Raw genomic sequence first — 23,538 nt, forward strand, 5'->3', positions numbered from 1 at the left:
GATGAAATAAGACATAGATTAGGATGGTAGGATCAAGAATACAAAATAATGGAAAGAGGAGAGATATCTCAAAGGAAAAAAATGGCACATTTGGCAACTGAGGAAGATATAAAATTGTATAGATTTCCTCCCCCAACAGAATGGCAACTCTTGAATTAAACTCCATGTGTTTTATTCAGGCTTTGATAAGGTAGCTGTGGTTGTGTTATCCAACTACCAGATTGATTTTGATAGTTTCCCTTATAAATGGGAAAATCTAGTTGTGTGAATCAAAAGATAAATTTTTACTCATTGTCCTCCATTGATACCATTGATGGGTAATAAAGTTTAGTGTTACTTCCTCTTGTCTAGAGTAGATATTTTCTCTAGATTGTTTATTATTTGCTATTGTTTTTATTTTCGAAGGGGAAAATGGTGTAGGTTTTAATAGCTGCTACGAGTTCAAATGCAATAATTAGAAAGGACACACAAATTTTGAAATAGTATTTTATGCCTCTTGATCTCAGGTACAAAACACGAGATGAAGCAGTTAAATAGCAAAGCAAGACAGGAGGGACAGAGAATTAAAGTAAGTGTTTTCTATATATTGCATCTATGTTCCCATTAATCTCTGTTTTGTTATGTAACTGCTCCTTCTGAATGTTCTGAATGTGAAGAAAAACTATTGGGTGAGCAAAGAGTGTATTTTAAAGTTAGGTTTAAATAAACCCATGAGGGAAAATGTTGTTTGTTACTCTTCTTTGCATTCAAAACAGCATCTGCCTGTAACTTGTGATCTTAGTTCTTGGATAAGGAAAAAGTTGGGTTAGGATGATGTAAGCTCCTTTAAATCTCTTACTAGCACTAATTTAAAATGAAAGAAATCACACACCTATCAGGTTGTCTACTTTTCCATCTTAAGCTAGACAGACCTATTTTTTTTTTTTCAGTTTAGCCATTCTTCCAGGGACAGAGTCCATTCAGATGCTGTCAAATAGTTTTTGGAATCAGCCTTTATGTTAGTTTGTCACCTCACAAACTGGTTTCACTTAACTTTGCATGCTTGTCATATAGCATCTTTATCAGGACTGATCTTCATAATTTTCTTTTCTAAATTTCATTGTTTAGTCTTTAGCAAGTGAAAGTCAAAACTTACTAATCTTTGAATATCTCTTCAGTCCCTTTTTGTAATTTGTTTAGTTCTTATTTCTGACAACAGTTTTATTACTTTCTTTAGATTTACATATTTCTTATGTATAAGAACAGAATGGAGGATAGATTCGGCTGAATACCTTTCTAGGTCCACTTAGTCTATTTTTGTTAATAGCAATTAATCATAACTAGCATTTGTTAAAATATTGTATAAAGCCTTTCGCATGTTCCCTATTTTAAGCTTCACACCAGCCTCTCAAGAAGCCATTTTTAAAATCCTGTCCATTTTAGAAGTGAGGAAATTGAGGTTCAGAGAAAGTGGATAACTAAACAGATATTGAACATCCAAGACTAATAGCCAGGGTATGACTCTAAATTACTCTCCCTTTCTACCATGTCACACTTGCCAAAGTGTAAAAGACCCCAAAACAGTTGTTATTCCTCCTTGTCCAGGACTTGAAAGAGAAGATACTCTAGAAGTTGTAAGATGATGGTACTGTCATTATTTCTTATAAAACTATTATTTACATTTTGTACTTAAAAGTAAACGCCATAAAATCAGTAAGTTTATTTACTTCATGGTTTCACCACTATTTTGACATTGGAAAAGATAAGATACCTAATTTCTGAGCCTCATATTTCTCATCTGCAAAGAGATTTATCTCGTAACAAGTGTGTGAAAAATATAGGAAATTCTAGAAAGCATAATATCTGGAATGTATTAAGTAGTCTATAAGTATTCCTCTTCTTATATCCAGTCTCATAAAAAAAAATCACAGATCCATTTTGATACAAAACCACATAGGAAGTTTACAAGTCTCAGAAGCCCCTTAAAAAAGCAGGTGTTTTGAATTCATGGGGTATGTCCTAAACAAGATGAGGGACCTGTTGCAATTTTTAAATGACCAACAAGAGGTTCTGTAGGTCAGGAAAAGTAAATTGTTCACAAAATTGAAGCTGTTGGAAAACTTCATTGCATTACAGATCTTGGGATTTAAAAATTATTGGGGAAAATTTGGCAACCCAGATATTTATGAATGTAGATTCTTACTAATCTGCATTCTCTTTTTTTTTATTTTTATTTTTTTTACTAATCTGCATTCTTATGACTGAATATAGACTCCTAAGTTCCTTAAATTTGTTTGAAAGGATATCTACTCCACAGGGTAGTTATGAGATCTTAAATGAGTTTATGTATGTCAAAAAGGCTTAGCATGGGCAATTAAATAGTCCCTTTTGTGATGTACTTGTTCTCATATATTCTAACAATTTTATTTTGAAAATAACAAGCATGGAGTGTTTTCTTTCAGTGTATTGAACTGATACTTAATCCCTTTGTGCTATCAAATAAAATAATTAATGGGGTTTTATATTATAATGTGCTACTTTTTGCATGGAGCAGACCCTCTTCTTGATGTTTAGTTTAGGAAGTCATTTAGTGGGCAGCCCTGGTGGCTCAGCAGTTTAGCGCCACCTTCAGTCCTGGAAACCTGGGATCGAGTCCCTCATTGGGCTCTCTGCATGGAGCCTGCTTCTCCCTCTGCCTGTGTCTCTGCCTCTCTCTCTCTCTCTATCTCTCTCTCTGTGTGTGTGTGTGTGTGTGTGTGTGTGTGTGTGTGTGTGTCTCGCGAATAAATAAATAAAATCTTTAAAAAAAAAGTCATTTAGTGATTGACAAGAAAGTATCAACTGTCCTGTAAGCCAATATCCTCTCTGTATTGGTGATACCATCATATCTCATTGAGTTTTCGGAGTTCTTGCTCTTTAAATATTATTCTTGATTTCCCACTAACCTTACCTTACTCTCTTAGATCAGTTTTTACTCGGTTATTTTTCTTCCCAGTTTAGAATTTTGTAGTCTTCTCTTGAGCTTGTACTCTATGGGCTGTTCACATGGAATCCTTTTTTCTCTCAGTTCTTTCATTCATGTAGCATTTATTGAGATTCCATAAGTTTCTGGTCTATGGACTAGTTAAGCAAAATAAAATGATCACTCCATACTATCTGGGCAAATGGAGTGCTCATTCTCATGGGAAAAACAGATTATTATACTATATAGTGATAAAAGTTATGATAATGATGACCAAGGGAGAGTAGAAGAACAGAAATAATCATTACATGGTTAAGAAATCTTTAGGGCACATCAATTGAAAATGATAATCTGTATTATAATACAAAGAACAAAAGCCCTAAGCCTGGGACTTCTCTCATTTAACAAGTGAACTTGATCAAATGAATTACTTACTCTGGACATTAGTTCATAACATGTAAAACAAAAATTTTCGCCAAGACCATAGTTTCTCAAACTGTCCTTAATAGGATACTAATAATTAATGTGTAAATACAGAGCTCCATAGTCCAATGTATGTATGTATTATTGAGTTAAACAAAATTAGACTTCTTTATTAGATTTCTCAATTTTTAATAAAGTATTCCAATTTGTAGTTATTTTAAAAAGGAATAGAATATATTTCTCACAGTTTTTTTCCCACCATGAATCCTTCTGTTACTTAGGAATTGAGTTTGACTGCTAGTAATAGTCTTAAGAAGTAGTACATTAAATGACATACACTTAATCATTAATTTAGATGTGTTATCCATTGTGAGTTCTTTTTTGTATAAGATGTGAAGTAAGGGTTGAAATTGATAGATTTTCTTTACAGATAAAGCTGTGTAGTTTTGTTACTACCATTTGTTGGAAAGATTACCTTCCCCATTGAGTTCTCTTGTTATCTCTGTTGAAAATCAATTGACCATTATATGAAGGTCAATTTCTGAACTTGTTTTGTTCTACTGATTTATCAAAGTCTTTACACCAATATCATAGCATCTTGATCACTGTACCTTTAAAATAAATCTTCAGGGGCACCTAGTTAGCTCAGTTGGTTGGGCAGCCAACTCATAGTTTTGGCTCAGGTCATGATCTCTGAGTGGTGGGATCAAATCCTGTGTCAGGCTCCGTGCTCAGAGTGGAGGGGAATCCTGCTTGTGCTTTTTGCTCTCTGCCTCTCTCTAGTGAATGACTAAGTCTTTAAAATAAATAAAGACTTCATATCAGGTAGTGTATCCAGCCTCGTCATTTATTTCAAAATTGTTTTGCAAATTCTAGGCACTTTGCATATAAATTGAAAAATTTTAAACCAGCATATCAGTTTCTACAGTTCTTTTTTTTTTTTTTTAATTTTGTTTATTTGAAAGAGAAAGAACATGAGTGAGGGGATGGGCAGAGGAAGAAGGAAAGGGACAAGCAGAACTCCTCACTGAGTGCAGAGCCTGATGAAGGGTTCATCCCAGGACCCCAGATCATAACCTGAGCCAAATTTAGACACTTAACCGACTGAGCTACCGAGGTGTTCCTTGTTTCTAGAATTCTGAGATTTTGGTTGGGATTGTGTTGAATTTATCATTTTAAGGGGAATTGATAACAGTGTGATGTCTTCTGATCCACGAATATGGTGTATCTATTTAATTCTTCTTTAATTTCTTTTAGTAATGTTTTGTAGTTTTCACTGAACACATATTACACATCTTTTACTTAGTTTATCTCTTTTATAATTTTTGATACTGTTATAAGTTTTTTATTTCAATTTATGGGTATTCATGAATTATATAAGACTATAGTACATTTTTGTTAATGGATCTTGTATCCTGCACCTTGCTAAACTCACTAGCTGTGGTAGCTTTTTTGTACACGCTGGAAGATTTTCTATTTTGACAGTACATCATCCATGAAAAATGAAAGTAACTGTTTCTTTTCCAATCTGGATTTTTTTTCTTCTTTTTGAATTAGTTATGATATCTTCATACAGTGTTAAATAGATAAAATTAGAGTGGATAGCTTTGCCTTGTCCTTGATGTTTAGGAAACAATGTTTCACCCTTAAGCATGATGTTAGTTCTAAGTTTCATGGATGTGATTTATTAGATTGAGGACATTCCCTTCTGTTCCTGATTTGTTGAAAGTATTTATCAAATACAGATTTTCAATTTTATGAAATGTTTTCTCCACATCTATTGAAATGGTCATATGATTTTTTTTTACTGTGTTGCTCTAAGAATTATATCAATTATTATTTTAAATCTTAAACCAATTTTATATTCCTGAGATAAATAGCACTGGTTATTATATACTGTTCCTTTTATATATTATTGAGTTCAATTTGCTAAAATGTTAAAAATTTTTATATTTGAGTAATACTGATTTGTAGGGGTTTTTTTCTTATACGGTCTCAGAATTTGATATGCTAATCTGGGCTTAAAAGAATGAGTTGAGAGGTATTTCTCTTATCTTTTTAAGCAATTTGTGTAGAATTGGTGTTATTCCTCCTTAAATGTTTGGTAGAATTTATCAGTTAAGATATATGAGTCCCTTCTGGGCATGATTTTTAATTATAATTTCAATTTTATAAATAAAGGACTATTCAAGTTACCTATTTTTTTTTTAAAGATTTTATTTATGTATTCATGAGACACAGAGAGAGAGGGATAGGCAGAGAAACAGGAAGAGGGAGAAGCAGGCTTTGTGTACGGAGCCTGATCTGGGACTCGATTCCGGGTCTCCAGGATCAGGCCCTGGGCCAAAGGCGGTGCTAAACTGCTGAGCCACCCAGTGATCACTACCTATTTTTTTCTTGAGTGAACTTTATTAGTTTGTGTACTTTAAGAAATGCCCATTTGTCTATTTCATTTAAATTGAATTTATTGGCTGGCATAATATTTCTTTGTTATCTTTTAAATATTTGTATTAATCATTTTTGATATCCTAACGAAGTATTACAAATTTAGTGTCTTAAAGTAATACACATTTATTGTCTGTCAGTTTCTATTCATGAGGATTTAAGCACAGCTTAGCTTGGTCCTCTGCTTCAGGGTCTCTTATGGTGCTCTAAGCAAGATATTGGTCAGAACCAGGGCCCCATCTAAAGACCTGTTTGGGAACGATCTGCTTCCAAACTCATATGTGTTTGTCAAGATTCAGTTCTTATATTTGAACTGAAGGCCACAGTGTGGTAGTTGCCTGGAAATTGCTTTCTTCGGTATCTTGCTAGCTAAGCCTTTCCATCATGGCAGCTTACTTCATCAAAGCCCACAAGGGAGGAGGTCTGCTAGCAAGATAGAAGACAAAATATTACAGAGCCTGATCACAGAAATGATCATACTACCTTTGCCATATTGATTAGAAGCAAATTACTAGGGACGCCTGGGTGGCTCAGTGGTTGAGCATCTGCCTTTGGCTCAGGGCATGATCCTGGAGTTCTGGGATCGAGTCCCACATCGGGCTCCCTGCATGGAGCCTGCTTCTCCTCTCTCTGCCTGTGTCTCGGCCTTTCTCTCTATGTCTCTCATGAATAAATAAATGAAATCTTAAAAAAAAAAAAAAAAGTAAATTACTAGGCCAGCTCACACTCTGGGGGAATGGTTTATATAGGGGGTATGAATACCAGAGAACATTGAGAGCCATCTTAGAGTCTACCTGGCACAATATTTATAGAATTGTAGTTAGAGTCTCTACCTCATTCTTGATATTAGTGAATTATTCCCCCCCCCGCCCCAGTATGGCTAGAGGCTTACCATTTTACTGATATTCTCAAAGAACTAGTTTTTGGTTTCATTGGTTTTGTTTTTCTGTTTTCAATATGTTTGACTTCCATTACTCTTATTTTGAATTTAATTTGCTTTTTGTTTTCTAGTTTTTTTCTTTATTTTTTTTTTAAAGATTTTTACTTGAGAGAAAGAGCATAAGCAGGGAGGATAGGGAAAGAGAGAGGAAGAAGCAGATTCCCCACCATGCAGGAGGCCAATGTGGGACTTCATCCCAGGACCCAGGGATCATAACCTGATCCAAAAGCACACTTAACTGATTAAGCCACCCAGGCAAACCCTGTTTTCTAGTTTCTTAAGGTATAATTGAGGTCATCGATTTGAGACCTTTTATCTTTTCTAACTGGCATTTTAGTACTAAAAATTATCCTCTGGCTGTGGTGTTACCTGCATCCTACAGTTTTTGCTATGTTGAGTTTTCATTTCACCCAGTTCAAAATAGAATGAATTTTAGAATTTTCCTGTTGAGTTCTTCCTTGACCCATGGGTTACTTAGAAGTATATTTGATTTTGAAATATTTGGAGATTCTCTAGTGATATTTTTATTATTAATATTTAATTTAATTTCATTATGGTTAAGAAACATGTTTTAGTCCTTTGTGTAGGGCCATATTTCTAGCTGGTATTATTTTTCTTGTGATTGAAGAACTTGTTTTAACACTCTCATTGTGTAGGTCTGGTGCTGATAGAGTTTTTCATCTTCTTTGTGTCTGAAATATTTATTTTATTATTATTTTTTTTTAGTTAGACTTTTAAGTGAGGTATATCTCCCTCTTCCCTAGCCCCTCTCAGCAATCCTAGGATTCACTTTGTTTCCCCTCTCTCAGGGATCAGCAGTATGCTGCATTGTCCACATCTGGTGCCTCAAAACTGCTGTTTAGTCTTTTGATTGTTTGAAGTGTGAGAGTTAATCTGGAACTCTATCCTGTCTGGAAGTGCAAATGGAAATGGAGTTTTTAGCTAGGCTGATCTAATTTAGAACCATGAATTTGCTTCAAAAATGGAAGCTTAGGAGCAGCACATACAAGTGAATGGAGAAACGAAGCCAGCACTATCTGCTTTTTCTGCACAGGACTGACAGTACTGACTTATTCCAGAAATCTTTGGAATTTTGATACCCTGTTCATTGTTGTGTAGTTACTTTCCTTACTGCTAACTGTCCCCAAATATTTGTCTACTGATATTTTATAATCAGAAGACAAAGATCTATTCTTTAATATAGTAAGATTAAATAACTACCACCAAATAGCTGTGTGGTGTTAGGCATGCCCCCCTTGACTTCCCTGAATCTTTTTAAATGAGGCCTCTGTTTTAAATAAATAGTCTTCAACTAGGGTTTCCAAATTCTGACAGTAGTGGTAATCAAGGATCATAATTTATTTTAAAATACAGTAAATAGTCTATTACAGCAATTTACTTAGTATGTTCCAGGGATCTTTCTGTGTCTCTGAGACCCTTTTAGATAGTTTGTTATATTAAAACTATTTTCATAGTACTAAAACATTCTTTGCCATTTCAGTCTTGTTCTTTCCTGAGTATACTGTGGAGTTTGCAAATGCTGTATGATATATGATAATGTTTTTGCTCCAGGTTCTTGTGCTTTTAATTTCTCAGATTTACTTTCTAGTGTGATAAATATCACTGGATATGTTCTATATAAACAAAAACTCTTTGCGGTTCTCAATTTTTTTTAAGACAAAATATCTTTATATAACAGGTCCTGAGACCAAAGGGATTCTGAGACCTTGAAGATGGCTTGCCTAGTGAAATTATTCTCTATTTAAGTTTGTACTCTGTTGTCAGATTTCTTGGTGTTGGAAATGAAAAAGAAAAAAAATCATTAACATTAAGTCATTTGTTGTCATAGTTCCCAAGTTTAAATCAGTTCTCTACCGTTCTCTGACTTTAAGAAAGTTAAATTCTTTATGACAAAATTTCCTCATCTTTGAGATGGGGAAAATGCAATATCTATTTATAGTGGCACATAGAAGGCACTCAATAAAAGTTAACTGTGATGATTATTATGCTACCAGAGGTGTGCTTGTTGACATTTTTGTTTTCTAATTATCAGCATGTTTCATTATGCTTTAGAGCATTTTTATCAAATCTTAATGCTGTTTCTTCTGCTTGCCTGAGAGTGCTCGTTCTGCTTTGAGGTTCACATTTGAAGTTGTGCTGATATATTACCATCTTCTAAACTATTCTTACTCAACTCAGGAAGCTTAACTTGGAAATTGGCACACTGGCTTGGACATCAATTAAAGTTTCATTGGTCATGCCATCTTGCCCACTGGACTAATAGTCTAGGAATACTGATCAGACCTTTGGAAGTTGTAATGTGACACACCTCAGGCTCAGATCAGACCTCATGCAAAAGTTACTCAGTTTATTAAAATATTTGTAGGTACTATTTCTTTTTTTTCTAAATGATGAGCTCCTTGAAGACTTTTATTCATTGTTGTATGCAAGCATCTACACAGTGCCTGATAAATTATTGGCAGTAATACTTATGTATGCATATGCATTATCACACTTCCGTATGCACAGTAACTAGATTAAAATGATATGAAAGACAGGTAAAAGGGATAGGTTATAGGGAAGAAGAGAATGAAAAGGAAGTCAAGAACAGGAAAGAAAAAAGATCCTATCACAGAAGTATCAGTAAACACATTTGAATGGATATAGGTTAGAGATTGATAGTATATACTGAAAACATAAGAACACAAAGCAGAGAGCAGGATAAAAGAGGAAATCAATTTCAGTTGTTGCTCTAAACAAAATGGTCACATTTGATCAAGTAGATGATAATTCAGTTTGTGCCACCATTAGTTTTAATATTTAAGTGACACATCTCCCAGTCTCTCTTAGGGAGTATATTAAAAAAAAGACTGGTAATACTGTGAACTACTATTGATTATCAGAGGGGTCCTGGTCTCCTGGATACTTTTCTGAGTATCTGAAAATTTTGTATTGTATGCAAATGTAGTTAACTAATCTTACATAATCCAAACTGTATCAATTTGGACTACATGTCTGAAATACAGTAAAACTTTACTTTTAAGGAAGTAACTGTCTTCTTATTTTTACTTTTAATTATGTGTATTGGCCAGAAATATTCTAATAATGTCACTTAAACTTGCCTTGCCATTTTTATTTATTTATTGGATAAATAGGATACATACACACACATCAGAGTGGGATTTTCCTCTGATAATGGGTCAGATAGCTATTTGTGTGTTTATTAGACAGAGTTGCTGATTTGTGTTTTAATATCATATTGTATGAAGAACACAATACAATAGCCATGAAGTGAGGTGTTTCACCTGAGAAGCACTCAAAAACCCATACTAATGGACAGAACAATAGATTCTATCTCCCATGCTTTACTCTAAGGTGCATGAGTAGAAGAGGAGTGGAACTATTTTTATTAGTTAATTTTTTCTTTTTTTTATGAATTCACTTAATTTGGTTAAGTATATGTATGATATGGGTGAACTAAGATATCTGGACACATGAGTAGCCACAAGAATCTGGCTTTTAGTGATTTTAAAAAGTTGATTTGCCCATAGAATGTGTTCCTCAAACGGGTAAATAAGTACTCCCCCAGGGGTCATTCCTCAGCAGTATCTTAAAGTTGCTCAGAGGCCTTCCTGGTTAGGCAACTTGATGGAGGAGATAGCTTCATATACTAATATGTAAAAGACAGGGTGGCAAACATGCAGAAATGAGTGATGGATATTTTGTTACAAAAGGGCCATGAAAATGGGAGGGGTAATATATATTTTGAGTTTAATTCCTTTGATGTTCTTAGCAATAAAGACTAACCTAGAAAAGTTTCTTTAAAACATCTTTGAAATATTAACATATTGCTGGGAAGGTGTGATACTAAAGCTGCAGGTGTGGTTATTTACAATTAATGTTTAAAAATGCTTTCTTAAACTAAAAAAATTAGAAGCTTTCTCAAAAATATTTTAAGTGCTTTTACAAATTTAAAAATTTTGAAAGCTAAAAATTCTGAAAGCTTTTTTTTGTTGTTTGTTTTGTTTTTTAGTTTTGTTAAAAAAAATTCTGACAATTCAGGAAACAGGGATTCAGGAGTGGTGGTGATGCAAAAGGGGGAAGCCATGGGGGGGTGGGAGGTGGGGGTTGTCAGGGGTAGGTGGCAGTAGTGTCTCCTTCACCCCATGCCTACTGTCGTCTTTGGAATTGTACAAAATCCAAGAAAATCTTGATGAACTCTTTTACTAACCTACTTGTTTAATATAGAAGTTTCTGCTAAGGACCATTTTTAGTTTTCAGAAGCCCGTTTATCATTAAAAAGTCATCTCTAAAAGTTAGGGGTTTTGTAAGATATAGTTACACAGAGTAGCTCCACCTACCTCTCCTATCTGATGGTGATGCTTTTTGTCTTTCAAGGGAAGAACTTTGCAGCTGCTGAGAACTCTCCAAGAGAAACTATATATCAGGAATCAGGGACACTGTCTTTCTTTGGTATTAGGTAGAAGTAGTTTTCTTTCTTTGTTGGAATACCTATATGTCACCTGTAGTATTTTAGCTAGGTGACGCTAGGGGTTCCAGAGACCTAGAAACTAAAGAAGGGGATAATGGATGTTTCTCTTACAAGTCCTTTTGCATTCAATTGCTATGTTTGGGTAGCTTCAGTGCTGCAAAACAAGTCACCAGTTCCCAAAGGAAGATTGGGTGCCTCCTCTGACTCTCTTTCTCTGGGTAGGCCTCAAGCTGAAGTTGGATTTAAGACTCTGACTCTAAAGATTTATCTCTGTAGGAACAATATTTTTTATTTTTTATTGTTTTGCAATTTTCAATGTCCTTCAGATACTCCCTTTGTTTATTGGAATAGAGTTACGTACCCTTTCTCGGGTGCCCCCCGCATTGTAACAAATATTGATTATTATAATTGCCATGTCATTATCATAAACTCCATCTTACATTGGCACTCAACTTCTAGTCCTAATGGTGTATGAATTTGGAATTTGCTTCATACACCACGAAAAGTTCATTGAGTCTTCTGTTTACATTCTCTGCAGGAACTCAGTATCACAGAAGGTTGCTGTAGTTTATTCCCACCTTGAGCAAGGGAAATGTTCTGCAGGAGGAATGAATGAATAATGAATGAATGCACTTGATATCCACTTACCAAAGGAAATGTTTCCATTTCCCATTTTGTTTGCTTTTTTCCCGTCAGAATCCACAGGTTCAAAAATTTCTCAAAACTCTCATGACTATCTCCATTATTTGAAATACCACTTGCTAATGGGGTGGTTTAAAAAATTTTTGTTGCTGTTTTGTTGCATTTTCCTGGCTTCCTTTGTCACGTGTGAATTACCATTTGAACAAATACACTGTTCATTTTATGTCTCTAGCCTGTCATTGAGCCATTTAATTCACCATAATTCTAGGGAGGAACAGTTATTACTAGAGAAGTAGCATTGCATGGTGGGCTCTGGAGTCAGATTGCTTGGATTCAGATTCATCCTGCTATTACTTACTGATGGATATCATGTGAATTATGTGAATCTTCTGCACTCATTTTCTTATCTATGTAATGGGAATAGTAGTTCATGGGATTGTGAGGATTCATGATGTTGTAAGGATTAAGTGAGTAGAGTCCTTAGCTCATGTTCTCACAAAGCATATCATCAAACGTATGCCGTTGCTATTATTGTTGGCACAGAAGACCTTATTATATAGATTGAGTGAAGACTTCATGTACATTCCTAGAAGGAATCCCTGATCTTTCATCTATGGCTTACTTACTTTCACCTTCCAGGAGCTAAATCAAGTCATGGATTTACCCACCCATATGAGCTGGTTATCAAAAGAACATTCTTTTACAATTATACTTTTAATTTGGGCTTACCCTTAAAGATGAGTGGCTTTGTTCATAGGAGCAAGAAGAGGCTGTATAAATGGCTGGAAGATGGTGAGTATCACGATGGCTGACAAGAGAATCCAAAAGTATTGTCCTCTGAATATTACCAGGATGTATATTACTGTTTTAATTATGAACTGTAAACTGTTATGCCTGTGGGATCAGGATCTAACAATCAGCATCAGTCAACACTGTTGCCAGTGGCTATAATAGCCTATATAACACTAATCCTCAAGACCAGATACTGGCAACAAACTAAAAATACTATTGTATTTCTGTCAAATTTTATTTAATCAACACCTGGAGTAATGGATGCAGTTTTATTTATAGAACCTTAATGTAAACTAAGGAGCCTGGAGAAGATTAACTCATTTAGTAGATGTGGTCTTGAATATTTATTATGGCAAAAGACTGCCTTTTAACCCAGGTCAGACTCTTAGATAAGAAAAAGACTACATAAGGGTTAAATGAATTGATCAGGAAATGTAATCGTGATTGCTTTGCTTTTTACCATCTGGAAAGTGCATCACAAATTACATACAACTTATAAGTGGACTTAGGAAGCTATCTTTCATAAGTTGGGTCTGTCTGTATGGCTCAGAAACTTTCTGATTCAGTATGAAATATGAGACTTTTTTTCTTAAATGATAGTAATTTCTCTCCTACAGAACAGGTCAGCAGTGTCTAGTAACTTTGAAGTGCATACTCTAACCTAGAAATTCCTAGAGAAATTTTCCTAGAGAAAATTTCACATAAATTCTCATGTGTGTGCAAGGAGACATATTACTAGTGTTTATATATAGCAGCCTTGTTTGTAATAGGGGAAAATGGGAAACAAGCTAAATGTCATTGAAAGGGAAATGGATAGATAAATTGTGGTATGTTTATAAGTAGAATATTATATAGTAGTGACATGTATATACTAGTGCTACACTTTTTCAACATGTTGTCAATCTCATATATTGAATGTTAAGTGAGTAAAGAAAAAGGATACTCTTTAGATAACATTTTAAAAGATGCAGAATGTGCTATGTATTATTTTAGTTAGGGGGTGTGCATATGTAATAGAAGTATAATAAAATAATGCATGAAAGCAATAAAAAGACAAATTTAGGATATTGTTTACTTCAGAGGGGAATTTGAGAGGATTCCATAGGGATTTAAGCTATATTGGCAATGTTTTATTTGTTGAATGATGGATATGTAGCTATTACATACATTTTTATATGTGTAAACTAGTTAGAAACATGTAAAAGTTGGGGGAAAAATGTCAAAATGTTCCTGGTTTTGCATTTCAGTTGAGGTAAAATAGGAATCTTTTTTTTCCTGCTTAGCTGATGTTATTTCTGTATACTTAACCAATTTTCTACAATGATAGTATGGTATTTTAATCATGTTAGAAGAAAAACTGTGAGAAACTTTTTTCAAAAGCAGTAAATGGTTTTCATAGAAATTTTAGAAAATCCAGACAAAATTTAAAACTCTTAGTACTTACAATTTTTAGTCCTTTTCTTATAAGCTTATATAGGTTAAATATTACTCTATATACTAATTGTGTTTTGCTTTTATTTTTTCTCACCTAATATAAAATAAATATTCAGCAAAATTTAACAGATGTAACTGGCTATGAAAATATGTTATTGTACTGAATGCAAGAAAATTTTTTTGCTCATTGGCAGGTATCCTTTCTTGCAATTATTTATCACTTATTAATGCAAGGGTTATTATAACTATGTTATTTGTTCCTAGGTTTGATTTATTTGAGTTGATTTCACAAATAGTAAATATTTTTTTTTAATTTTTTTTTAATTTTTTTATTTATGATAGTCACAGAGAGAGATAGAGAGAGGCAGAGACACAGGCAGAGGGAGAAGCAGGCTCCATGCACCGGGAGCCCGATGTGGGATTCGATCCGGGGTCTCCAGGATCGCACCCTGGGCCAAAGGCCGGCGCCAAACCGCTGCGCCACCCAAGGGATCCCCAAATAGTAAATATTTTTAAAATATTTATTGAACAGTAATTATATGCTTTGTCTTAATCTGTTGACATACAGTAGTAGAAGATAGAGGCTTTAAAATATGTAAAATCTGAGGCTGCTTTTGTGTTGGAGTGCCATTTTAACTTTCTCTTTTATCTAATTTCCCTGGTTGCATATAGTATGTGAAAGGGATAGTGGAAGAATCAGTTTAAGAATGTGAGCTCTTTAGAACTTAATGAGTTGCTAGTGGTAGTAGGAAAAACAATAGGAGCTAATATTATTTTACCATGTATCAGGCTCCATGACTTATGAGATAATATAGACTAGTTCTTCCCAAATTTTAATTTGCATATGAATCCTCCGAAGTTCTTTTAAAAATGTATATTCTGATTCTTTAGGTCTTAGATGCACTCAGAGGTTCTGCATTTCCACAGTCACCCAGTATTCTCAATACTGCTACTCTGAGGACCACATTTTTTGTACCAAGGGTATAGACTAGTGCTTCTTAAATCATCTGTGCAGGATTGCCTTTTTAATAAAATATTATTTAATATATCATAGGCTAACACTTTGAAAATGCAAAAAGGCTATATAGAAAGGAAAGTGGGGAAATTATTTAATGTTAATGTAATCTTTTTTAATTGAGATATAATTGATGCATTGTTAGTTTCAAGTATATAACATAATGGTTCCATGTATGTATATTGCAAAATGATCACCCCATGAAGTCTAGTTAACAATACATAGTTATACGATTATTTTTCTTATGAGAATTTTTAAGAGCCACTCTAAACAACTTTCAAATGTACAAATACAGTATGATTAACCATAGTCACAATGCTGTATACTACATTCTCAGGACTTATTTTATACTGGAAGATTGTACTTTTTGATCTCCTTCACCCAGTTTTCCCATATCCTGGTCTCTGCTTCAGGCAACCACCAATCTGTTCTCTTTAATTATGAACTTGGATTTTGTTTTAAGATTACACATCAGTGAGATCATACAGTATTTGTCTTTCTCTGTTTGACTTATTTTACTTAGCATAATGCCCTCAAGGTCTATCTCTGTTGTTGCAAATGGCAAATTTTTTTCCTTGTTGCAACTAAATAATACTGTATTGTGCTTGTGCGTGCATGTGTGTGTATGTGTATGTGTACTCTTCCATTTCTTTTTTCTTCCATCAGTGGACACTTAGGTTGCTTCCATGTCTTGGCTGTTATAAAGCTGCAGTGAACATGGGGGTATGTGTGCATATATCTTTTTAAATTAGTGTTTTTGTTTTCTTCAAATAAATACTCAGAAGTAGGATTGGCTGGATCATGTGGTATTTCTGTGTATAATTTTTTGAGGAACCTCCGTACTATTTTCCGTAGTGGTATGCCATTTCACATTCCTACCAGAAGTGCATGAGGTTTAACCTTTTCTCCACATCCTCACTAACACTTGTTATTTCTTATCTTTCTGATCATAGCCATTTTGAAGGTATGAGGTGATGATACCCTGTTATGGTTCTGATTTGCATTTCCCTGTTTGGTGCTGTTGAGCACCATTTCATGTTGCTCCTGGCCATCTATATGTCTGCTTTGGAAAAAATGTATATTCAGATCTTTGCCTACCTTTTAATCATATTTAATGGGGATTTTTTTCATATTGAGTTGTATGAGCTTTTGTTTTTGCTCTTTTAAAAGATTTTATTATTTATTAGAGAGAGAGAGAGCACAAGCAGGAGGAGGGGCAAAAGGAGAGGGAGAAGCAGACTCCCCCCCTGAACAGGGATCCTGATGCAGGGATCCAGCATGGCTGGATCCTGGGACTCTGGGGATCATGACCTGAGCCAAAGGCAGACACTTAATGGACCTAGCCACCCAAGTGCCCCTTTTCTTGTTTTTCTTGTTTCTTGTTTTTTATTGAAATATAGTTGATGTGAAATGTTGCATAGTTTCCAGGTATACAACATAGTGATTTGACAAGTTTGTATGTTATGCTGTGCTTACAAAGATAGCTAGTATCTGTCACAATAAAGGAGTTATAGAAATTCTTTATGTATTTTGGATTTTAACCCCTTATCAGATACATGATTCACAGGTATTTTCTTATATCCCATATGTTGCCTTTTCATTTTGTTGATGGTTTCCTTTGCTGTGCAGAAGCTTTTTATTTGATGTAGCCTATTTTTGCTTTCTGTTGCCTTTGCTTTTGATGCCACCCCCCCCCCCAAAAAAAAACATGACCAAGAATGATATCAAGGAGTACCTGTTTATGTTTTCTCCTAAGAGTTTTATGGATTTAGGTCTTATGTTATTTACTCTATTTTGAGTTAATTTTGTAATCTTTTTTCTTTCTTGCCTTTTTTTTCCCCCCCCAGAGAGAGCATGAGTGGGTGGGGAAGGGCAGAGGGAGGAGGAGAGGGAGATTCTTAAGCAGGCTTCACACTGAGCATTGGAGCTCAGTCCCGCGACCCTGAGATCATGACCTGATCCAAAATCAAGAATCAAACACCACCTGAGCCACGCAGATACCCCAATTTTGTAATCTTTTAATAAGCCTTTTATAGGGGTGCCTGGGTGGCTCAGTCGGTTAAACATCTGCCTTCAGCTCAAGTCATGATCCCAAGGATCGGGAGATCGAGCCCTACATAGGGCTCCCTGCTCCGTGGGGAGTGTGCTTCTCCCTCTGCCCCTCCCTTAACTCTTGTATGCGTATGTGCGTGCTGCTCTCTCTGAAATAAATAAATAAAATCTTACCCAAAAAAACAAAAAAACATTTTATAGGTATGAACTTAGGATGTTAGTTTAGGCATAAACTAAGCAGGTGTCTTAAAAATTTTATATATATTGCACTATATTTTGTAGTATTTTTAAGGTAGATATTTTCCTAATTGAGTTTACTTTTCACTGTTTTTCAAATTTTGGAGCATCTGTTTCTGAACTGGAAGGAACTTATTAGCCTCTGTAAGTTTTGCCAGTTAGTGAGAAGCAGCCAAAATCTAAACATTAGAAACCATCAACAGAATAGTATGCTTCTTGTCTGAAGTTACTGGGGAGAACCACGTAGTAGGTAGAGCTAAAACTAAAAAGAAAATTGAGTGGGACCTCCTCCATATAAGTATTTTCCTGTATTCTTACAAACTTCAGTCCTTCTGGTGCTGCTTATTTATAATCACACAAACTAATATAGCAGCATAATTCTTTTTTTTTTTTTTATAATTCTTAATTTACATTTTTTCTTGAACTTTATTATAGAAAATACAGTACAGATGGGTTAATATATTTTAATAAACTATTTTATGTCCTTTTGTACTTGTAGTTCAAGGTATTCTTTACCTTTTGTTTCATGTGTTAATGGATTTATGATTTTGATAGCCATTGCTGGAGAAATTAACTTTCAAAATCTGTAAGGAGAATGGTAGTTGGGAATTTAGAATTGAAAAACCTAGAAGATGGAGACGTACAATATGGAAAAATTTTTGCCATAATTAAGTCTCTTAAAAGCACCAAAAAGAGATGTGCTCATGTTTATTGAACTTAATATCAAGGAATTTAACAAGAACTTTAGGAGCAAGACTTATTTTGTATAACATATAATACTGCTACAGAATAGAGGGAAGCTTCTTATTAGAAGTTGATTCAGAGTTTGAGTCCACTTGTTATCTTGAGTTCTCTAAGCTTTAATTTTTTAATATGTAAAATGAGAATCTTGGCCTCATAGTGTTAGTTTTAGAATCCTGTGAATTGATTATGAGTATATGGCATTCTTACTAACCTCAGTGCTTCCAGTCCCTCACTTCACAGTCTTTAGCAAGACATCCAGCTTCACTGGTGTTTATTCATCCATCTGGTAGATAAAATGAATGTGGATTATATGGTCTCTTAGGACTCTGAAACCCTGTATAACATCTAGATTCAGTGATAGATTTTTTTTGCTTTTCCCATTTTAATGTAATTTTTCCTGTGATGCTAGAGATATTTTGGTTTTTTCCACATAGAGAATGAACTTTGAACAGATGAAATGTAGAAACCTTACTGCTTATAAACTTTCAAACAGAACAAAGCTATAGGCCAGAACAAGAGGGCATCAACACTGCTTCTAAAAAGATGGCAGTAAGCAATCACTTGGATAAATTTATGAACGTGAATGGGCTCCACTTAGAACTGAACCTGTGTCAACTTTTTTTAGGTGATCCTCTGGGATCTCACATTCAAAAGTAATTTATGTCCTTGTACTAAGCAGTGTTTCATGTATCCATCATATTTTTGAAGAATCCTTTTCACCTCTAAAATATTTTGATTTTTCACTCTTCTCCCACCCGTGACAATTCACCCTTACAGTTCAGTCCAGGGTTATAGCAATTGTATGAAATCACTTCTTAGCCTTCATAAATAAAAAGCTACCTTTTTATTAGGGCGCCTTGCTGGCTCAGCAGGAAGAGCATGAGACTCTTGATCTCAGGGTCATGAGTTCGAGCCCCACTTTGGGAGTAGAGAATACTGAAAAAAAACTTTAAAAAGTTACCCGGAGGAACATCTGGGTGGCTCAGCAGTTGAGCATCTGCCTTCGGCTCCAGGTGTGATCTGGTGCAAGGATCAAATCCCACATCTGGCTCCATGCGAGGAGCCTGCTTCTCCCTCTTTCTGTGTCTCTGCTTCTCCTTCTGTGTCTCTCGTGAATAAATAAATATAATCTTAAAAAAAGTTACCTGGAGAGGTTATTCATCTTCAAGAAAAACATAAACACATGGGGCATCTGGGTGGCTCAGTTGGTTAACCATCCAACTCTTGATTTCAGCTCATTTTATGATTTCAGGGTAGTGCACTCAAGCCCCACATCAGTCTCTGTGCTGTACATGGGGCCTGCTCAGGATTCTCTCTCTCCCTCTCCTTCTGCCCATTGCCCTCACACTCTCTCCTCTCTCATAAACAAATAGAAAAAAAAAAAACCTTAAACATTTAATACACACAAAATTCAGTGCTGGTCGCTTTTGGAGTTGTAAAGAGAAATAAAACATTCTTCCCTTTAGGAAGACAAAACCAATTTCTCTGTCAAGAAAATTTGTTATATATTAGCATCTGACCTGTTAAAGAATAACAGAACCTTAACATTGAATTTTAAGTGGCTTTTTCATATGTAAGCCTGATTAAGCATTCATTTTTCATTTATTCATTAAACTAATAAATTTTATTAGTTACATACTATGTTCCCATTAATGCACTTGTCACTAATGATAGAGTGACATGATATAGATACAGTCCCTGTTTTCAGATAACAGACTACTGTGGTCAAGTCCACTCACTTGTCTTTTTCATGTATGTATTTTAACTGAGAGGCAGTCACATTCAAGGATTTGCTTTTCAAAGGTATAACATTCTTTATCCAGACATTTATTTTGGTAATTTATCATAGGGGTAAATAAAGAAATACAATAAGTCACTTTTTTTTCTTTTAAATTTCATTTGTTATTTCTACTTATTTTTATTTCCACTTCACTTCTCTTTGAGAGTGACCACCCATTTGTATCCAGGTTTGTCCAAAGCTTTTTTTTCTTTTTTTAAAGATTTTATTTATTTATTCTTGAGAGAGACAGAGAGAGAGAGAGGCAAAGACACAGGTAGAGGGAGAAGCAGGGAGCCCGGTCTCCAGGATCATGCCCTGGGCACTAAACTGCTGAGCCACCTGGGCTGCCCTGTCCAAAGGCTTATGGCTGATTCTACTGACTTTGACCATGCAGAAGCTAGCGGCTTTCAATACCTGGTGTGAAATCTTGTGGCTCCTTGAATACCAAAAGTCTGTGATTTCTCGCTCAACCCAGTTAAATAAGCTAGTACTTTATCAGCCTTCTTTCTGCTACTTATTGGGTGTTCTATAGAAAACCTGATTGAACCTTTATAATATCTAAACCCCTGCAGCATTATAAAGATTTAGCAGCTGAAATCTCCCATCTGTCATTTATTGAGCAATTGCTGTGTATGTGCCAGCTATTGTTCTGAGGATGTAATTGTGAAAAAGCAGATATAGCCTCTGTCTTCTTAAAATTTGTTTGACATGATTTCTAAGTGAGATGATAAAAATAATTACCAGCTTTTATTGTGTGCTTACTGTTTGCCAAGCACTTTTCCACTTGCTACATTGTATTAACTCGTTTAATCCTTACAACTTGTGAGGTGAAGATAGTATTTATTATTACTCCCAATTTTATAGATAATGAAACTGAGACAAGAAAGATTACTTTGCCCCAAGTCACACAGCTACTATGTGTGGATGGAAAGATAGAATTCACATCTGCCGATCTGGCTCCAAAAATTCCACATTTATCCACTACATGGTACCGTGCAATTATAACAGATAATTATGGTATAATTTAAATGGATAATTAAATAGGTAATTTCAATAAGTGTGAGCAGTGATATAATGGAAATTCTTGCTGTTGTGGGAGCCTAGAGTGAATTCACCCAATTTGGTCTTATTAGGGTCCAGGAAAGAGGGGAAGCTTTTATGAAAAAGTAAATCTTCATTGAAATAGACTTTTCCTGCCCCACCCTTTTTAACTATTGAAAAGAATTGGAAAAAATATGTGTTTTGTTTTTTTTGGAAATAATATTTTAAACTACAATTAGAGACTGGTTTTCATACAAAGAAATAGCATTATAGGTTAGAAACACCTTGCATCTGTTCTCAACCTGGGTGGGAAGGTACTCTGGTGATTATACTTTATTTATTGGTTGGGTGAAAGTTATATTTTTGAGGAGACAAACCAGAATAGAGTATTAATTTACAAAATAATGCTTTTGCTTTGTTATTTGTGGTAGAAGAAAATATTTGACTTACATGCAGTTTAAATTAGTTTAAAAATGGTAGCAGATTTGATTAATTATTTCAGGTCTGTTGTCACATTAGAGCAGAGATTAACATTTCTGAATTCTAAATGCATTTTTATCAAACACGTTTCATAATATAAAGGTTTTGCAAAGTTTTATGAATTCAATTGAGGGTGTTTAGGATTTGCAAATCAAATTGTAATTTAGAGGTTTTTTAAAGTATGAAGTTGAAGAGGTTTTGTAATCTGTATCAACTTATTTTGTCAGTTATTGATATTTTGAGTGCATTCCAATTTTTTTTTAAGATTATCATGTGAGAGAGAGAGAGCATGCTCAGGATGGGGTTCAGAGGGAGAGAGGGGAGAGAGCATTTCCAGCAGACTTCCTGCTGTGTGTGGAGCCAGACGCAGGACTCACTCCCATGACCATGAGATCATGACCTGATCTGAAACCAAGAGTTGGATGCTTAACCAACTGAGCCACCCAGGTGCCCATCCATTTTTATCATAAGACAAGAACAGTAATTTATTTAAAAGACTATTTATTTATCATGAGAGACAGAGCAGCAGAGTCATAGAGGGAGAAGCAGGCTCCTTGAAGTAAGCCTGATGCGGGACTGGATCCCAGGACCCTGGGATCACACCCTGAGCCGAAGGCAGACGCTCAACTGCTGATCCACCCAGGTGTCCCAAGAACAGTAATTTTTTAGGATACATTTGAAAATATTTTTTGATTGTTAGCATACTATTTGTCTAAAAAGCTATATGATAGATGATTCTTTTTTTTTTTAATTTTTATTTATTTATGATAGTCACAGAGAGAGAGAGAGAGAGAGGCAGAGACACAGGCAGAGGGAGAAGCAGGCTCCATGCACCGGGAGCCCGATGTGGGATTCGATCCCGGGTCTCCAGGATCGCGCCCTGGGCCAAAGGCAAGCGCCAAACCACTGCGCCACCCAGGGATCCCATGATAGATGATTCTAGTAATATTGTACCATCCTTCATAATGTAGTGTTCATTATCTTATGTATAGAAGTCTCAGTTTTATTAATGGTAATTTTCATAGTAAATCCATTTTATAGAATTCAAGATCAGAATTAGGAGCCACAGAAGGTCAGGTTTGACCATTTTAATTAGCATAGGTAGTGCTCTATCAATTTAAAATATGCACCATGATCATTCTGTATTTGATGATCTTACTGGTTTATTTTCTTTTCATTCCAAAATTGAATATAGCATTCATTTATCAATACCATGGACTGATCTCCTTGGGCTCAATCTTAACGATTGCTTGCTTTATTTTTGTTCTTTTCTTTTTAGTCTAACTCCTCCTCAGGCCAGTCACTTCCCCTTATTTTCTCTACTCTTTAATATTCTGGATGGCCACTGCGTGATTTCGCTATCTTCCCTACTATCATTCTTTTGGCCCCATACTGTATTATGTTATGGCATTCTCTTTTGTCATTTCTATCTGTGAGCGTCCATCCTTATTGCCTAACTCTATGTGGTACTCAGGGAGTTTTCTTAAACCCCAGGTCAACTCAACTTCTTTCATTAAAGCGCTATTTGATATGTTGTCTACTTAAAACTGTATGAAGGAATATATATCTACATTACATAAAAACATTTTGTTACTCTAATTGCTTTATATATATATATATATATATATATATATATATATATATATTTTTTTTTTTTTTTTTTTTTTTTTTTTGCTTAACTGGGATTTCCCTCTAATTATTCTTACCTGGAAACTTCTAGTGTTTTAATGTGGTTCTACTTTGAAAGAGTGATAGTACTTGGCTATCACTTTCCTAGCTTTGAATTTTTCCTCTCTATATGTGAAGGAGATTTTTTTTTCTTTTCAGATTATCTTGGTTCTTGCTTACTGGAAGAGTGGTCTGTGAACCAGTAGCATCACATCACCTTTATGTTAGAAACGCAGAATCTCAGGCCCCACTCTCAACCCTATGCTTCTTAATCTGTATTGTAACATGATCTCTGGTCAGTTGATATGAATATTGATGTTTGCAAAATAGCATTGTTCTAGGTATCACCCAGCTAGTGGACGCATTAACATGCTGACAGAGAACTGTGTACTTTCTAGAACTGATCTTAAAC

The 23,538-nt window shown here is 34.9% G+C and overlaps 1 protein-coding gene across 18 annotated transcripts in view; it reads left to right on the forward strand.

Annotated features, from left to right (window-relative positions):
• The window catches only part of TCF12 (transcription factor 12), a 368,612-nt gene that overhangs the window by 151,016 nt on the left and 194,058 nt on the right, over window positions 1–23,538 (forward strand). For 8 of the 18 annotated variants that reach the window (XM_025998487.2, XM_072738614.1, XM_072738616.1 and 5 more), the window contains exon 5: window positions 507–568. The exons of the other annotated variants lie outside the window; for them this stretch is intronic. In XM_025998487.2, the coding sequence (XP_025854272.1) occupies window positions 521–568 (48 nt within the window). In that variant the 5' untranslated portion in view covers window positions 507–520. The remainder of the gene's footprint in view (window positions 1–506; window positions 569–23,538) is intronic. 18 annotated transcript variants of the gene reach the window in all.

The sequence above is a fragment of the Vulpes vulpes genome, chromosome 15 (genome assembly GCF_048418805.1).
Source record: "Vulpes vulpes isolate BD-2025 chromosome 15, VulVul3, whole genome shotgun sequence".
Classification (NCBI taxonomy): Eukaryota; Metazoa; Chordata; class Mammalia; order Carnivora; family Canidae; genus Vulpes; species Vulpes vulpes.